Genomic DNA, 16,897 nt, shown 5'->3' with positions numbered 1-16,897 from the left:
AATTTACAATTTGGCATTTAGCAGAGGCTTTTATACCAAAGCGACTCACAGTTAGTGCATCAATCAGGTTTAACTGCCACATAAGCAAAAGATCACGGTAAGAATGTAAATCAATTATTTTCAGTACCATGCTCCTGTATATCCTGCTACGATAAACAGAAAACTATTAACAAAACCTGTGACATGGAGACAAGGTTAGTACATAGGATTTTTTTTTTTTTTTACATTTTATACCGTAACATAAAAGGGAGGTTACGCACTGGGGGACAGATGGATTCTGAAAAGTTGGGTTTTCAGGCTCCTGTGGAAGATGGCGAGAGATTCTGCAGTTCTGATTGGGTAAGGAAGGTCATTCCAACACCGCGGAACGAGGGCAGAGAAAAGACGTGGCTGAGTGGAGCGGCTGCCAGGTTCCCAGAGTGAGGGGATTTGCTAGTTGTCCAGCGGTGTTTGAGCAGAGAGATCTAGCCGGAGAGTAAGGAGTGATCAGAGACTGAAGGTCAGGTGGGGCAGAGCCTCTTGTGGCCTGGTAAACCAGCACCAGTGTCTTAACCTGGATGCTGGCTGCTACCGGAAGACAGTGAAGTGTAGTGAGCAGCGAAGTGACATGAGAGTGTTTTGGGAGGGTGAATACCAGGCGTGCAGCAGCATTCTGAACCAGCTGAAGTGACCTGATAAGCCAGCCACTAAGGCGTTGCAGTAATGAATTGTTCTTCATCAGAATTTGTTTAAGTTGTGTAAAAAACAGGAAAGTGAAGAGTGAGTGGTCAAAGTTACATATCGGTCATTGATCATGTTATCGATGTTTACAGGTAAACTCAGCACGGGTCAGTTTTGTCAATGCTGAATTCACCTGTAAACAAGAAAATAAGAAAGAAAGAAAGAAAGAAAGAAAGAAAGAATCTGAGAGGCTTTTTGTGGTTTATATACTGGTGAGAAAGGTGCTGTTTTTCTCATCCTCACTGACAGGGTCATTAAGAAAGTTCACATCCGGAGACAGCCACACACAACAGGACAAGAATACCTTCAATTTTACAGTCTATGTTTTTGATTTGCTGGGGGTCTTATCTCTTCTCATTTTGTGTGCAAAGCTCTTACTTAAAGATCACACAAGTGAGGACAAGTGAGGATCCTGGAAAATGGATCTTTGGAAAATGAAGCATTTCCAGGTTGCACGCTGCATTAAGACTGTCAGTCATCCCAAACAAAATGTATATATCACTCATAATGATCCAGAGTTGCATCACTAGAATACATCACCACCCTCTGGATAGAGCTCAGTGTGGCAGCACTAGTTTTCACAGATGGACACAGCACTTAGGTGGAGTTACAGCTTAGACCACATGATTCTGTGCTGTATGAGTCATACAGAATAGCTCATATGAACACACATACACCTCAACACTTTTAATTGCAAACAGATTTTGCACCAAAATAAAAATTGTTTTTGCACCAATCACCTCTCTTAATCTCTGGAGTCTCTCTAAAAAGGGTTAAAGTTTGAAACGTTTTCTGATATTTAAATGTTTCATGTGATACAGACATTCAGCCACATACGGGCTTTGATCATTGATAATGTGATTTCCGTCATTAGGGAGCTTGGGTTTACAGCCCAAACCCCAATGAGTATCTTGTCAAACACTGGTCAAAGATCTGGTTCAGGAAATCTATCACAGTTCCAAAACTCACAGGCAGAGATAAAAAGGGGAGAAAACACACCTGAAATACAACAAAACAGCAGAGATAGAAAAAAAGCCCCACTTAAAACACAAAAAAGACAAACACAACTTAAAAGCCAGAACTCCAAGACTGAGCAAAAGAGAGCAACAAATGCAAGACTTAAATATTTGAAATCAAGACACAGGTGCAGGTAGTGACAAACAGGGGAATATTCTGAATTTCATTGTTGTGCAAGAAAGAGAAAGCATCCCTTTGCAGAAGACTCTTAAAGACTTTTAAATTCATACTCAAAATATCCAGTACATACACTTACATGCAACCTGTATAAATTCCCTTGTTTTTGTTTACACAGACTGATGTACAGCAATGTTCACAACTGTGGTGTTTTTAATATAGACAGAATGAAAATAAAATGCATTTTATGGCTGATATATTTGAGAGGAAGGTGCTGCTTTTCCTCATCTTCATTAACAGGATCATTTAGAGAAGGATCAGATCCCAAAACTGGTTAAACCCCTCTGCTCATGTGTCAACCTCCAGCTGCTCTGTGACCCCCACTTTCCTCATTCCCATCAGAAAACAACACAGGTGTAGATACTGGGTTTCTCTTTATTTAAATACTGGGTTTCTCCATCTTATACAGAGTCACTGACCGACCTAGTAACAGGACAGATGTGAGTGCGACAGTTTGATACAGTTGTTCAGGGTCAGTGAGTTTTTGGAGCCAAATAAAGAATTTTATCAATAAGAAGCATTGTTGAGGAAATAAAGTGTTGAACAATGCAAAATGAAAATGAAAAGAGATTATTTTAAAAGAATTTGTAGTATTATAGTAGATTTACAGACCTGGGGGAAAAATCCTATATCACACTCAGTGGTGTGAAAATGTATATTAGTACACATTTCATTGCATACGTTACTTATAGGCCTACATTAATATATTGCATTGCAAATACAAATGACGAAAAAAAGGATAAAAAACCCCTCCTGCTCTTCACTTTTTGTAGACTGTGACATTCTTCCCTCTGCTGGTGTAATGAGGTATGACACTGATTTCACAGTCTTTCAAATTCTTAGAAAATTAAAAATTAGTTGAGAAATGTTTTTCTCTAATTTTGGCTGAGGTGTCAGTAATATACATTACGATTTGTTGAAAATAATGGTGTGTATGTGATCTGAGCTCATTCAGAGACAGTATCAGCTCTAACTGTGCTGTTCCACTCTGACACAACACTGCACTGGTAAGATCCTCAGAGCAGAGAGTTTAAAACCATTATAGAGGAATGGAAACATTCTCTCGGTAAAAGTATGTGTGAAAGTGTGTATGTGTGTGTTAGTAAGAGGGTCAGAAAATGACACTTTTCCTCTGTCCCAGTCCAGCTGCACTCTGATCCTCTGGAGTTTATCATTAAATGTGAGGGGAGTCTGGTTCTGTCCTGGGGAGCATGACCAATATTTGCCAGACCAATAACCCACATACCAGATTCCACCATGGAGTCCTGGTCCCTTCCTCTGGTTTGACTCTGTGGCCACACCCACATACCATAGTGTGTCATTCCCCACATCAACATCCCAGCAGTGTGTCCCTGAGTTAAAACCCTCAGAGCCCAGGACACATGGATATTTATCAAATCTCTCTGGATTATCAGGAAGCTGCTGTCTCTCATATATGTATCTCACACTGGTCAGATCCTCAGACAGGATGAATTGTGGATGTGCAGTGTTGGGGTCAAGAATGACAGGAGCTGAAGAGAGAGAACAGAGTCAGTTGGAAGATGAAATACATTTTCATTTGAATTGTTTCATAATTCCAGAAGCTCTAAGTCATTACATCCCTTTAGAAAAAGCCAGTCTCACTGTAACAGACAGAATGTGTCTGTGAGTGAGTGAGTGTGTGTGTCTCTGTGTGTGTGTGAGTATGTGTAGCTGATTAATGTGCATAATGATTTTGTGCTGATTATGCGTGTCTTCTGACATCAGAAGTGATTACTTATGGACTTATTTACACAGATAAAGTTAGATCTAAATAAGTGAATGAATTTGAAAGAAACAGATGAAAACCACACAAATGCATTTATTTAAAACAAACGAGTGAGGAATTTAAATAAATAGTTTGTGGTACATTAACACAAAATAGATTGGTGTCAAATTTTAAATAAACAGTATATTACATATGACCACATTAACTGAATCAAGTAAACGCTGGTTGTTTCTGTCCTGTTGTCCAGACACAACACTCACTGTATTGAACGATCTCCTTCATCTTCTCCCAGACTCTGAACTTCAGGTTGCCCAGGTGCTTTGTCACGTGAATCAATGCTCCTGAAAGCATCTGTGGATCCTGCAGTGTGCACTGGGCTCTGGAATAACATTCAGGAGTCAGTGCTGTTGTTGGTTTGGTATCAGAGATAAACAGAGAGCTCACAGACAGCAGGATTACCTTTTCTTTGTGGCCTCAAAGTTCTGTGAAAGAGAGAAAATGGCATGATGTACTGAATGTTTATGATAAATGGGAGAGAGAGGTGTGTGTGGGGGGGTGGGGAGTGGGACAGTATATTATCTTCATTTACCTTCAGGAATAAGATGTCTTCAGATTTGATCTCCTCCTCTATGGCTCTGATTGTGTCTGAAAGACGTGAAATCTCTCTATTCATCTCCTTTATGTCCTCCTTCATCATCTGACTCTTCTGCTCCTCTTCCTCCCTCAGTTCAGCTATCCTGGCTGCCTCTTCATCTCGTAAAAACTGATGAAGCTTCTCAAACTCCTCTTTAATCTGTCTCTCTGTGTGTTTGGCCTGAGTCTGAAATTAAAAATATAAAAATACACAATTATCATAGTACATTACATTCATGATACTGAATATTTCAAAATTATTCTTTTGTGTTAAATGACTGTATTGTTTTCATTACTAATTCTTCTCACCTTAATGTGCTCTGCTGTTTGATCACAGGTCAGTTTGACTTTTTTAAAGATCTTCAGTTTCTCCTGTAGGGGTTTCAGTGCAGTCTTGAGTTCCTCCTGGAGGGAAGTGATACATCATTTGAGAGAGTCTGTGTGTTTTCCACATACACACACCACAGTTTGTGTGTGTGTCTGATACACAGACATGTCCTCTATAGATTACAAAGCCTAGACTTTACTGAACTGACCTGGTCTGTGTTGATCAGTGATACAGAATGACAGACACACAGAGACTGTATCTGACCTTTCACTGCTACAGAAAACAGGTTTGAAACAGTCTGACCCAATGGCCTTAACTAACCCAATAGTGTTCATTTTATGAGTATTAATTACTGTTTCAAATCACACTTCATCATAAGTGCAAACTTTCAGATTGGGAAAGAATTTTATATCAGTTTTGGGGATTTGAATGTACCACGGACATTTGAGTAGTGCAGCACAAAACTTATTGTCCCAGTTTGAAATGACTTTTGAATGCATTTTCTTTCGGGAAACGTAGAAAATTTTAATAATGTTTTACTAAGTAAATTTTTTCTTACCCTGTTGTCAACTGCAGCTTCATCAATTGTATAGAATTTGTGGTTTGAGTGTTTTTTTGAATCTCGACACACCAAACACACAGGCTGTTTATCATCCAGACAAAAGAGTTTGAGTTTCTCACTGTGCAGACTGCAGAACTCCTCAGACCCTGCTAAAGTTCTCTGACTTCTCTCCTGTAAGAAAGACTCACACAGGTTCTTTAACACAAGGTTACGGGGAGGGTCATGTTGTGACTGTCTCCTACAGATTGGACACTCCTTGGATTCTTTATTATTCCAGAACTGTTGCAGACAAACTTTACAGATACTGTGGCTACATGACAGGACAACAGGATCCCTGAAGATGTCACAGCACACAGGACAGGAGAGATCCTCTTCTGACAGTGAGAGTTTGGAAGCCATTTTACAGGGGTCTTCCTTGATGGTGATATTGTTTTCAACTGTACTTTCGCTCTCAGATGAAAGAACATTAAAACTTACATGAAACTCAGGATTTTCTGTCTTCTTTCTGACCACCACTCTGATGTACAGACTTTGTAAATCCTTAGTGTTTGTCGGCTTCCAAATAATTAGACTTTTTGTTTTATTAATTACATTTTAGTTTTACTTCTTACTGTGGTGGTGTCAGTGCATAGTTACTTCACTGACTAGGTGAGTTTTACTTCTTTATTGCAGGGTGTGACAGGGGGTGGGGTTACAGAGAAAGGATTCTGATTGGTCCCTGATTTCTTTTATCAAAGATCAGTTTCAAAGGGCAAGTCATTCTCCTTTTAGAGGGTTTCAGAACATGTAGTTTTTCCATACTTTAACTCAAATGCCCATGATTTAGCACATCGAGACCCTTACAGGACCTCCTACTTGTTTTTACTTGAATTTCTCCTGTTAGAGAGCAATGACATCACTATCACAACCTAATGAGTGTTGGGAGGACATCCTAAAACCTTCATCTCAATTATGCATTACATTCTGTGTAGCAGTTTTGTGCAATAGACCTTGTCCAAAGCAGCCCTACAGGACACTGTGAAGACTTTGGCTAAAATAGGAAGAAATGTCAAGTGGAACCGTGACTCAGTAGGAGGAGCCCATCCTCCTCTGACACACACAGGGATCGTTAGAGTATTGTCATGTTATGAAGTAAATTGAGAGATTATATAAAATCAATGATTGATGACAGAAAAGTCTGGAGAGAATGCGATTCATCTGAGGTTACTGCAGAGTCAGTGTGAAATAGTGAGTATATGAGTGAGAAAACAGAACAGTCTGTGAGAAATGACAGAAATGTGAAAGAATAATGATACACAGTTTAGGACACTACAGGGTTAGTGTGGGTGAGTGTTTATCAGGGATAATTAAACAGAAAATCCATCAAGGGAAAGATGAGACTCATATTAATTAAATATTGACAAATAGAGTTTACAGAATACACAACAAGCACAGAGTTACAGGGGTTAAAACTGACTTTTTGTTGCATTTTACTCATTGGCCAATAGATGGTGCAATCACACCAACATATTCTCTCTCAATGAACAGTCCTCTCCAGTCCACAAACCACAGCAAATCTAACTAAACCCAAGAACTCAGAATAACATAACTGTGTGTGAAAGATATTCATTTAATAGACTAAATATTAAGATTCCAGCTACTCTATGTACCACAGAGAACAGCCAGCTGAGGACTTTTGAAGACCAGTTTACAAGTGCAGACATCTATACATGAAATAAACACTGCTCTTTTCATCAACACACTGCCAATATCCCCCTCCCCACATACACTGTATGAGAACAGTCATCAGAATCTCTCACCTCTTCACTCTGTCAACCACAGATGTCTCTCTGTTATGTGTTTGAGAGTGATGTCACTTTACAAACATATATGACTATGACACTGTGGTCTGTTCAGGGCTTTGTGAGGACAGGGGTGTGTGTCTCAAACATAATGCTGCTCATTTCCATGTTGTCATGAGTCACTGTATATTCTAGTTCAGGGGTACAGGGCTGTCATGTTGCTGTTTCCACCCCTAACCCTCTGTCCCATACACCTACCCACTTATGATTTGGTGAAAATGTAAATGACCTTCACTTAGACTCTCCTTTTATACTTTATTTAGTGTCCTTATGTAGTTATGTTTACGTATTTATGTCTTTATGTATATTTATTGACAAAAGTCTTTGATTTACTGAGATCATTTGATTTCTTTATTTTATTCGGGTCTTTATTTTGAAATTCAGTAGAATAAATCATTTCAATGAGACTAGGCGCTGTGTGAGAGCCATGAGGTTCCTTTATCACTAAAAAACACATTCAAACAGTGTCATGCCCTTAGGTTTGACATCCACTTCAATGTTCCTTAGATATGATAAGTTTAACCCATTAGCAGCTGTGATCCTAAGCCACAAAGATGTGGAGAGTTTGTAATTCTCTCCTTCAAAAAGTTGCTTCCTGTAGAAACTTTCTGTTATGGTTCTGCGGTAATGTCTAGGAAGAAAGAAAATGAGAGGCTTTTTTATAGTTGATATATTTGTGAGAAAGGTGCTGTTTTGCTTATCCTCATTGACAGGGTCATTAAGAAAAGGATCAGATCCCAAAACTGGTTAAACTCCTCTGCTCATGTGTCAACCTCCAGCTGCTCTGTGACCCCCACTTTCCTAATTCCCATCAGAAAACAACACAGGTGTAGATACTGAGTTTCTCTTTATTTAAATACTGGATTTCTCCATCTTACAGGGAGTCACTGACTGACCTAGTAACAGGACAGCAGTGAGTAGGACAGTGTGACACCATTGTGCAGGGTCAGTGAGTTTGTGGAGCCAAATAAAGAATTTTATCAGTATGAAGCATTGCTGAGGTAATACAGTGTTGCTGAACAATGCAAAATGAAAATGAAAAGAGATTATTTTAAAAGAATTTCTAATGTTACAATAGATTTACAGACCTGGGGGAAAAATTCTAAATCACACACGGTGCTGTGAAGATGTATATTAGTACATATTACCTTATTACTTATACATTAGTATATTCTATCACAAATAAAAATGACAAAAAAACAAACAAACAAATAAAAACCTCTCCTGCACCTTCACTTTTTGCAGACTGTGACATTCTTCCCTCTTGTGGTGTAATGAGGTATGACACTCATATTTCCCAGTATTTTGCTGGGCTCAGAGTACAGTATTTATAGTAGGATATCAGGATATCAGTCAAGTAGAAACTGATAGGGTGATCGATACCGTGAGAGTCTTCCTGTAATAAAACCGCACCAGTGCCAGTAGCGCTGTCGTCCATCTCCAATTTGAATGTCCGCGTAAAGTCGGGAGCGTCAAGCACTGGCGTATTACACAGGAGAGACTTCACTGAATCAAATGCACATTGACACTCTGTCGTCCACACCAACTCCTTATCTGCTCGGAGCAGATCAGTGAGCGGGGATACAACGCTGGAAAAATTTCGCCAGAAAGCTCTTGAATAGCCAGTCATGCCTATAAACCTGCGTGTGGCAGGGTGAAGCCGAACAGGGGTTCGGGTTGCCCAAAACGCACCAAAACAAACAAAAAAAATGGCTCCTCCGCAACTAGCACGTAAGTGCAAGGTTTTTTATTTACAGTGCAAACAAAAATGGTCCCAATCCAAAGTGAAGAAAAGTGAAAAAAAAATGTCCAAAGTGGCAAATATGTACAGTGAAAAAATATGTATATATATATATTTACAAGAAAAACAAACAAACAAACAAACAAACAAAAATATACAGATAAACAAATAAACAAACAAATCACAACTTTCAATTCTCAAAACAATTCACTTCAATACACCGCAGCTACACTCTGTTCTCCTGACTCCCTCAACCTACAATGATGAAAAACCCCCTTTTGTACTGTAAGCTCCTCCCCTCGGAACATACCAGCTACCTTCTGTTAATTTAAAATAAGATAGAAACTAATTATCCACCCCAGTGCATATACACAATCACAAACCCAAATTTACACTCTACAGTAATGTTTTATCTTTTACTAGTTCTGGCTAGTAACAGCCGATCGTTACATTTTAACGTAAAAACCCCTTTTTCCTGGAGTTGCCCCTTCCCCGTGTGCATCACGCAGGCGCCACTCCAGCTAAACCAAATAAATGAACTCACATTCCTACGGTTCTGTTTGGTCCTCCCCTGCACCGGTAGTCCCATGCTACTGTAACCAAACAGATAACCAAACAGACGGACAAACAGAGAAAACAGAGGAAGACACGACAATCCAACAAACATTACAACGCAATATGAACATTCAAACAAAGCGATATGTATAATAAAGACGGGACAAACATTTAACTGGGTAATTGTGTGTGAGTGTAACCTGATAGGGACGGTAACGGTAAAACAAACAGTAAAGACGCTAACAAACATTTAAGTGTAATTGGGGGTGTTTGTGGGGTGTTTTAAACTGCAAGATTGTGAACGTGAATTGGAAATGTTTGTGTGTATGAAACCGGGTAACCTGCTGCGTGCTTCGAGTGTGCACCCTCGAAGCTAACGCAATATGTTATTGGAATATGTGCATTATAGATATGTATGAATGACGTACACGTAACAGGACACAAACACGAACGAACACTGTACAATTACGGAAAAGTGGTTAGTTTGGGGGGAAAAGGTGCCACTCGCGGCCTGAGACAGAGCCCTCTGTCACACTGCGTAACTCTCGCCAGGTTTTGGGCACGGGAAAATTCACAATCAGAGACCTTAGCTTCCACGGGTCGCACCTGACCTTGGCCAACCTCTTTACCGAGATAGGTTACAGTGGCCTTACCGAATTCGCAGTTTGCGAGATTAAAAGTAAGGGAAGCCTATAGTAGATGCCCAAATACAATGGATAAAATCTGTATGTGCTCAGCCCAGGCAGACGCATACACCACTATATCATCTAAACAGGCTTCGCAGTTCGGCACACCTGCCAGCACCAGGTTCATCAGCCTTTGAAATGTAGCAGGTGCATTTCTAAGACCGAAGGGTAAAACCGTGTACTGTAAAAAACTATCGGGAGTCACAAAAGCAGATATCTCAGAAGCCTGAGGGGTTAATGGCACCTGCCAATAACCCTTCAATAAGTTTGTAACAAGTTTTGTAACAAAGCGCACACAACCAACCTTGTCAATACAATGCTCCATACGAGGCAATGGAAAAGACTCAGGTTTGGTTACTGCGCTCACTCTCCGGTAATCAGTGCAAAATCTCATGCTTCCATCAGGTTTAGGCTGTTTAATTGGAGTGTGTTCACCAACATTGATGTCATGGAGCAGCACAGTAGTTTGAATTGGAATGTCACCAAATATGGACAAATGGTTTTGGACTAACTGGATTATGTCGACACAAGCCGAGACCGACAGGTGCCACAGGTGCGACTCCAGGTTTCCTAAGATTTCGGAGTTCTGCAGCCAACCACCACACACAGGAGCAGAACGCATCACCAACCTGTCTGCCTCCAGACAATAAGAGGACACTGGGGAGACAGAAGCCAGCCCTTTAACATCGGGATTCACGGGTACGGGTACACTGTTTTAACCTACACTTCACTCAACATAAGGTTTTAACATGTTGATGTGACACACTCGAGTTTTACGTTTTCGGTTCGGTGTCTCAATCACGTAATCGGTCTCGCTGAGCTTTGACCTGATTACGTAAGGACCAGAGAAACAAGCCTTCAATGCAGCACCGGGGACAGGAAGTAAAACAAGCACTTGTGCCCCAGGAATAAAATCTCTTATTACGGACTTTCGGTCGTAATGTAGTTTCATTTTCGACTGAGACACCCCCAGAGACTCTTTTGCAGCAGCGCAAGCTCGGTAGAGGTGCTCACGAAAAGTACTAACGTAATCTAAAACATTTTGTTCACATCAAGTTTCAGACACTAAAGTTTCCTTTAAAAGTTTCAGTGGCCCCAAACCGCGTGACCGAATATTAATTCAGCAGGACCTAACCCAAGGGATTCTTGTACTGTCTCACGCACAGCAAACAACACTAACGGAAGCCCCTCATCCCACTCATTTCCAGAATCAAGGCAGTATGTGCGCAACATGGACTTGAGAGACTGATGGAAACGCTCTAGTGCACCTTGAGACTCCGGGTGGTAAGCACATGATGTCTGGTGCCTAATGAACAATTGCTGCAATACCTGAGCAAACAACTTTGAAGTGAAATTCGTACCTTTGTCTGTTTGAATCACTTTCGGTAGACCAAAGGTAGAGCAAAATTTCACCAAAGCTTTCACTATTGCCTTCATGTTAATGGCACGCAGCGGAACCGCCTCTGGGAATTGTGTGGCAGCACACATCATAGTTAAAATGTACTGATTTCCAGATTTTGTTTTCGGTAAGGGGCCCACACAGTCAAGAATGATGCATTCGAATGGCGCGCCTAGAACAGGGATAGGATGAAGCGGAGCTGAAGGAACTGGTTGGTTGGGTTTTCCCACAAGTTGACACACATGGCAGGACCGGCAGTATACTGCAATCGATGACTTTAATCCAGGCCAAAAGAAATAACGTGAAATACGATAAAAAGTTTTTCTGATTCCTAAATGGCCAGACAATGCATTATTGTGTGCCAGTGTCAGTATTTGTGTACGATAACCCGTAGGAACCATGAGTTGGTAAAATGAATTCCAACCACGATCATCCTGCATGGACGGCGGCCACTTGCGCATTAACACACTCCCATCATAAAAATACGGCACTTTTTTTTTTGGCAACTCATTTTCCAAAATAGCCACGGTGAAACAGCGAGCTAGGGAAGGATCTGCTTTTTGAGCAGCAATGAGTTGCTCTTTCCCGATCCCTAGCAACGCTGCTCCGTCAGCGTCAGTTACGGAGACCAGCAGCTCCGTAGGGGGAGTAGAAGGGACCCAGTAGAATCTGGCACCTTGCCCACCGAAGGCACATTAGACACATTCATAAAAGTATCAGCAAGGTCCACGTCCTGACCAAATTTACGTGTTTGAGCACGCGTCACCACGCAAGCAGGGAAAACACTAGGGAATGAATTATCTATGTCATCAGAGGGCATATCAGCCTTTTCAGTTACCTCAGGGAAAGGAAATACTTTGCCTCCAGCTAAATCATTACCGAGAATGACAGAAACACCATTCACTGGCAGCTGGGTACACACGCCAATCCTTACTGAGCCTGACACTAGCTCAGAGTTAAGGTAGATGGTATGGATGGGAACTTTGACGCAACCCAGTTCAATTCCTCGCACCAACACATGGGACCCAGAAAACGATTCCTCTGAAAACAGTAGCACACTGCCAAGAATAAAAGATTGCACCGCACCAGTGTCTCTTAAAATAGTGACAGGTTGACGGTGAGTTTGATCACTGGTGAGAGATACAAAACCACTTCACAGAAATGGTTCATAACCAGAATCACAACCTGCCGCAACTGAATCAGCAGGAGACGGAGACAACATTTGCAAAAGCCCAACACTCTTTGGGTTATTAGTGCGCTTTTTGTTCCACGCTTTACAGTCTGCAATTAAATGACCCGGTTTGCGACAATAAAAGCATTAACGAGTTTCACCCGCACGAGGAGAAACTGGGCGAGGAAGTTTAGGACTCCCTTCAGATCGACCAGAGACCATGACACCACCTGACTCGACCCTGGGCAACACTTCTTTTCCCTTTGATGAGGGGAAAAATAGTCTTTTGTGTTAAAACAAACTCACCGGCCAGTACTGCTGCATTAGCTAATGACATCACCTTTTGTTCATTTAAATAAACCACAGTATTATCAGACAAACATCTTTTAAAATCCTCTAAGAGAACCAATTCCCGGAGCTGATTGGAATCAGTGACCCTGCTAGCAGCACACCATTTATCAAAAAGAACCCCTTTCTCACGTGCAAATTCAACAAATGTTTGGTTGGCAGTTTTTGAGTCTATTCTAAACTTTTGTCTATATGCTTTGGGAACCAGTTCATACGCATGCAAGACAAAATTTTTCACGATATCATAATTTAAACTTTGCTCAGTAGACAAAGATGTATACACCTCCTGTGCTTTTCCCACCAGTTTGCATTGCAGCAACAAGGACCACACTTCCTTAGGCCAGTGAAGGGCAGCTGCGATGTGCTCAAAGGCAGCAAAATAAGAATCTACCTCCGATTCACAAAACGGAGGCACCAAGTTAATGTGCCTACTGACGTCAAAGTCAGGAGATGGTGTAGCTGATACGGAGGGTGCGGTGGGAGATGGGGGAATTTGAGAGGCATCTGCAGCCAACCCCAGAGGAGGAACAGAGGTAGCAGGGGAGCTGGTCACTGGCCTCGCCGTATGGGGCCGAGGAACAGGACGCGTTGGCTCAACACCCATGCCGTGTTGTAGTTCCAGTTTGCGTAATTTTATATCTACAATTTACTATTTACAATATGGTATTTAGCAGACGCTTTTAGCCAAAGCGACTTACAATAAGTGCATCAGTCAGATCCTATTACCTCATAAACATAGATCACAATAAGGCTGTACACTAATTTACCCTTCGTATTATGCTCCTGGAATTCTTTGACAGTGAATGACAAACACAAACACAAGACAAGGTTAGTATTTTATATGTACATATATATATATATATATATATATATATATATATATATATAAAGAAAGGGAGGTTAGGCGGTGGGGGACAGGTGGGTTCTGAAGAGGTGGGTTTTCAGTTTCCTGCGGAAGATGGCGAGAGATTCCGCAGTCCTAACTGAGTGAGGGAGGTCATTCCACCACCGCAGAGCAATGGCGGAGAAGAGGCGTGGTCGGGAAGAACGGCTGTGAGGGGACCGTCAGTTGACCAGAGGTGGTAGAGCGGAGGGTTCTAGCAGGGGTATAAGGAGTTATCAGGGACTGAAGGTATGATGGGGCGGAGCCTCTTGTGGCCTGGTAGGCCAGCACCAGTGTCTTGAACTGGATGCGGGCTGCTACCGGAAGCCAGTGGAGTGCAGTAAGGAGCGGCGTGACATGAGAGTGCTTTGGGAGGTTCAATATCAGGCGTGCAGCAGCATTCTGAACAAGCTGGAGCGGCCTGATGGCGCAGGTCGGCAAGCCAGCCTGTAATACGTTGCAGTAGTCAAGGCGGGAGATGACAAGCGCTTGGACCAAGAGTTGGGTCACCCGTTGCGTGAGGAAGGGGTGGATTCTCCTGATATTGTAGAGGGAGAATCTGCAGGATTGAGTGACTGCTGCGATGTGACTGGAGTAGGTCAGCTGGTCGTCAAGGGTCACGCCAAGGTTTTTGGCTGCTCTGATGGGGAACACCACAGATCCCTCGATGGTGATTGCAGTGTCGATCGTTGGGGAGTTCTTAGCGGGAAAAAACAGAAGCTCCGTTTTCTCCAGGTTGAGTTTGAGATGGTTAGCGAACATCCAGGAGGCAATGTCGGCTAAGCAGGCTGCAATGCGAGGCTGAAGCTGAGAGTCGGAAGAGGGGAAGGAGAAGAACAGCTGTGTGTCATCAGCGTAACAGTGGTAAGAGAGACCATGGGTGGAGATAACTTGTCCAAGTGATCTGATGTAAAGAGAGAAGAAGAGTGGACCAAATACAGAACCTTGTGGGACTCCAGTGTAGAAAGGGCGGGGGGAGGAGACCGATTCCCTCCAAGAGACCTGGTAAGAACGGTCGGACAGATAGGACTTGAACCATGCGAGTGCAGATCCCGCGAAGCCCAACCCCGCAAGGGATGAGAGGAGAATCTGGTGGTTAACCATGTCAAATGCTGTGGAGAGGTCTAGGAGTATGAGGACAGAGCTGAGCGACTTCGCTCTGGCCAAGTGGTGCTCCCCTGAGACAGCAAGGAGGGCCGTCTCGGTGGAGTGGCTGGCTTTGAATCCAGACTGATTCTGATCCAGTAGATTGTTCTGGAGAAGATATGGAGAGAGTTGGTTATAGACTGCACGTTCCAGGGTTTTGGAGAGAAATGGTAGAAGAGACACTGGACAGTAGCTACTGACATCAGCTGGGTCTAGAGTGAGCTTCTTAAGCAGTGACTTGACCCTTGCCCTCTTCAGGGCAGAGGGAACTGTGCCAGTAGACAGGGAGCTGTTGATCAAGGACGAGATGAAGGGCAGAATGTCGTCCGGGATGGCCTGAAAGAGAGAGGAGGGGATGGGATCTAGAGGGCAGGTAGTAGGGTGGTGGGATTTTATAAGTAGAAGAGCTTCAGAGTCAGATAGAGGGGAGAAGGAGGAAAAGATAGTGGGGGGGGCCGGATGGTGCAGGTTCCGAGGTGGGAGGGGAAGGGGGGAAGGCGTCGCAGATGTCTTTGATCTTCTTCTCAAAGAAGGAGACAAATTCATCAGCAGATAGGGATGAGGGAGGAGGAGGAGGAGGAGGAGGAGGAGAGAGGAGGGAGGAGAAAGTGGAGAAGAGTTTGCGGGTGTTAGAAGAGGCAGAGTTAATCCTGAAGTGGAAGATGGAAGATTTGGCAGAGGATAGGGTAGAGGAGAAAGAAGAAAGAAGAGAGTTGTAGTGGGATAGGTCATGTAGGGATTTAAATTTTCGCCATCTCCGCTCAGCTGGGCGAAGTTTGGCTCTGTCAGCACGAATACTATTGATCAGCCAGGGACTGGGAGCGGAGAGGCAAGCCGGTTTGGTGACGGGGGGCAGAGGGTGTCCAGGGAGGAGGCCAGTGCAGAGAGGACTATAGAGGACTTCTCCTCCACAGGAAGAAGTGAGAAGGCTTCTACAGAGGGGAGAGAGGAGCAGACCATAGAAGAGTAGGCACTATCTCTGGCAGCCTCAATCTCCAGAGCCCGAGCGTGTAAAAGCTGAGTCTGGTGCTCCTGTTTCTTGAGCTCCAGCTCTAGCTTTTTTAATTCCACCGCCAGCTGAGGATTCACAGCCGCAGTTGAAGGATCCATGGTCGGCAGTGGCACCGCCCTAGCGTAAGCCTCCGCCTCGACTGGGACACCTGCCTCCACCAGACCAACACCAGCAACGTCAGCTATGTCAGCACCAGGCAAAACTCCCTGTTTCACCAACTCAGCCTGCACCACAGCCTTTATCTCCCTCTTAGTAGCAAGATTATGTACTGATATGTTATAAAAATCAGCCACTACTACGAGATCTGACTTGCAACAGCGGTTGAACTGTCCCACCATCGGACGAATAACAAATTCCTCCAAATGGAATTCCATTTCAAATCACTCTCCCACCAACAAATGAAAACTGCCAAAACAAACAACTTCTTACCCGAACCAAATGCAGCAGCCAATACTGGAAGACTAGCCACCGGACCACGAGCCCCCAGAATTTATGTTACGACCCCATCTAGGGTGGGGTGAACATAAATGCATGGGAGAAACCTCCTTCTCCTGCCACCCGAGTGAACCCGAAAACACCCATACCGACACTGATATAAAATAGTCAGCTTTTTTATTACTCTATATATAACTATTTACAAACACAAAAGACTTCGGGGGTGAGCCAGGCCAAAACAATAAACAAAACACATCTAACTAATAGGGAAAGGGAATAACCTCCAAAGAATACCAAAATAAAGACAACTCAACTTTCCTCCATAACTAACATAAACAGGAGAAAATACATTTAAACGGAAATGGCACCCACCCTCTACGTGTGCTGACTGTAAAAAAGCAAACACAAAAGAAACCAACACAAAAATGCACTATTAACACCTATTTACAAGTTTCATTTGATGTGGACTCACGAGTCCACATCATTATCACAAGAG

The 16,897-nt window shown here is 42.8% G+C and overlaps 1 protein-coding gene across 2 annotated transcripts; it reads right to left on the bottom strand.

Annotated features, from left to right (window-relative positions):
- Window positions 1–2,883: 2,883 nt before the first annotated feature.
- On the bottom strand, window positions 2,884–5,583 carry LOC115828496 (zinc-binding protein A33-like). 2 transcript variants are annotated; one of them, XM_030792500.1, is made up of 6 exons: window positions 5,182–5,583; window positions 4,604–4,699; window positions 4,251–4,481; window positions 4,121–4,143; window positions 3,922–4,040; window positions 2,884–3,425 (listed from the first exon to the last, which is right to left on the bottom strand). In XM_030792500.1, exons 1-6 carry the CDS (start codon window positions 5,581–5,583, stop codon window positions 2,884–2,886), a joined length of 1,413 nt encoding a protein of 470 aa, XP_030648360.1. The 2 variants fall into 2 exon arrangements, with proteins under 2 accessions (XP_030648360.1, XP_030648359.1); XM_030792499.1 differs by lacking the exon at window positions 4,121–4,143 and having other exon boundaries at window positions 4,231–4,481.
- Between the last annotated feature and the right edge of the window lie 11,314 nt (window positions 5,584–16,897).

The sequence above is a fragment of the Chanos chanos genome, chromosome 15 (assembly GCF_902362185.1).
Source record: "Chanos chanos chromosome 15, fChaCha1.1, whole genome shotgun sequence".
NCBI classification, from domain to species: domain Eukaryota; kingdom Metazoa; phylum Chordata; class Actinopteri; order Gonorynchiformes; family Chanidae; genus Chanos; species Chanos chanos.
Note: the sequence above shows the minus strand (reverse complement) of the source record. Positions and strands in the feature narration are given on the sequence as shown.

What these genes read in the sequence shown, in the direction of transcription:
- LOC115828496 (XM_030792500.1), bottom strand. Translation starts at nt 5,583, where the DNA reads ATGGCTTCCAAACTCTCACTGTCAGAAGAGGATCTCTCCTGTCCTGTG. An exon ending in AAGACATCTTATTCCTGAAG is followed by an intron (nt 4,144 to 4,250) that starts GTAAATGAAGAT and finishes TCTCTTTCACAG; the next exon opens with AACTTTGAGGCCACAAAGAA. An exon ending in TTTGAGGCCACAAAGAAAAG is followed by an intron (nt 4,041 to 4,120) that starts GTAATCCTGCTG and finishes ATGTTATTCCAG; the next exon opens with AGCCCAGTGCACACTGCAGG.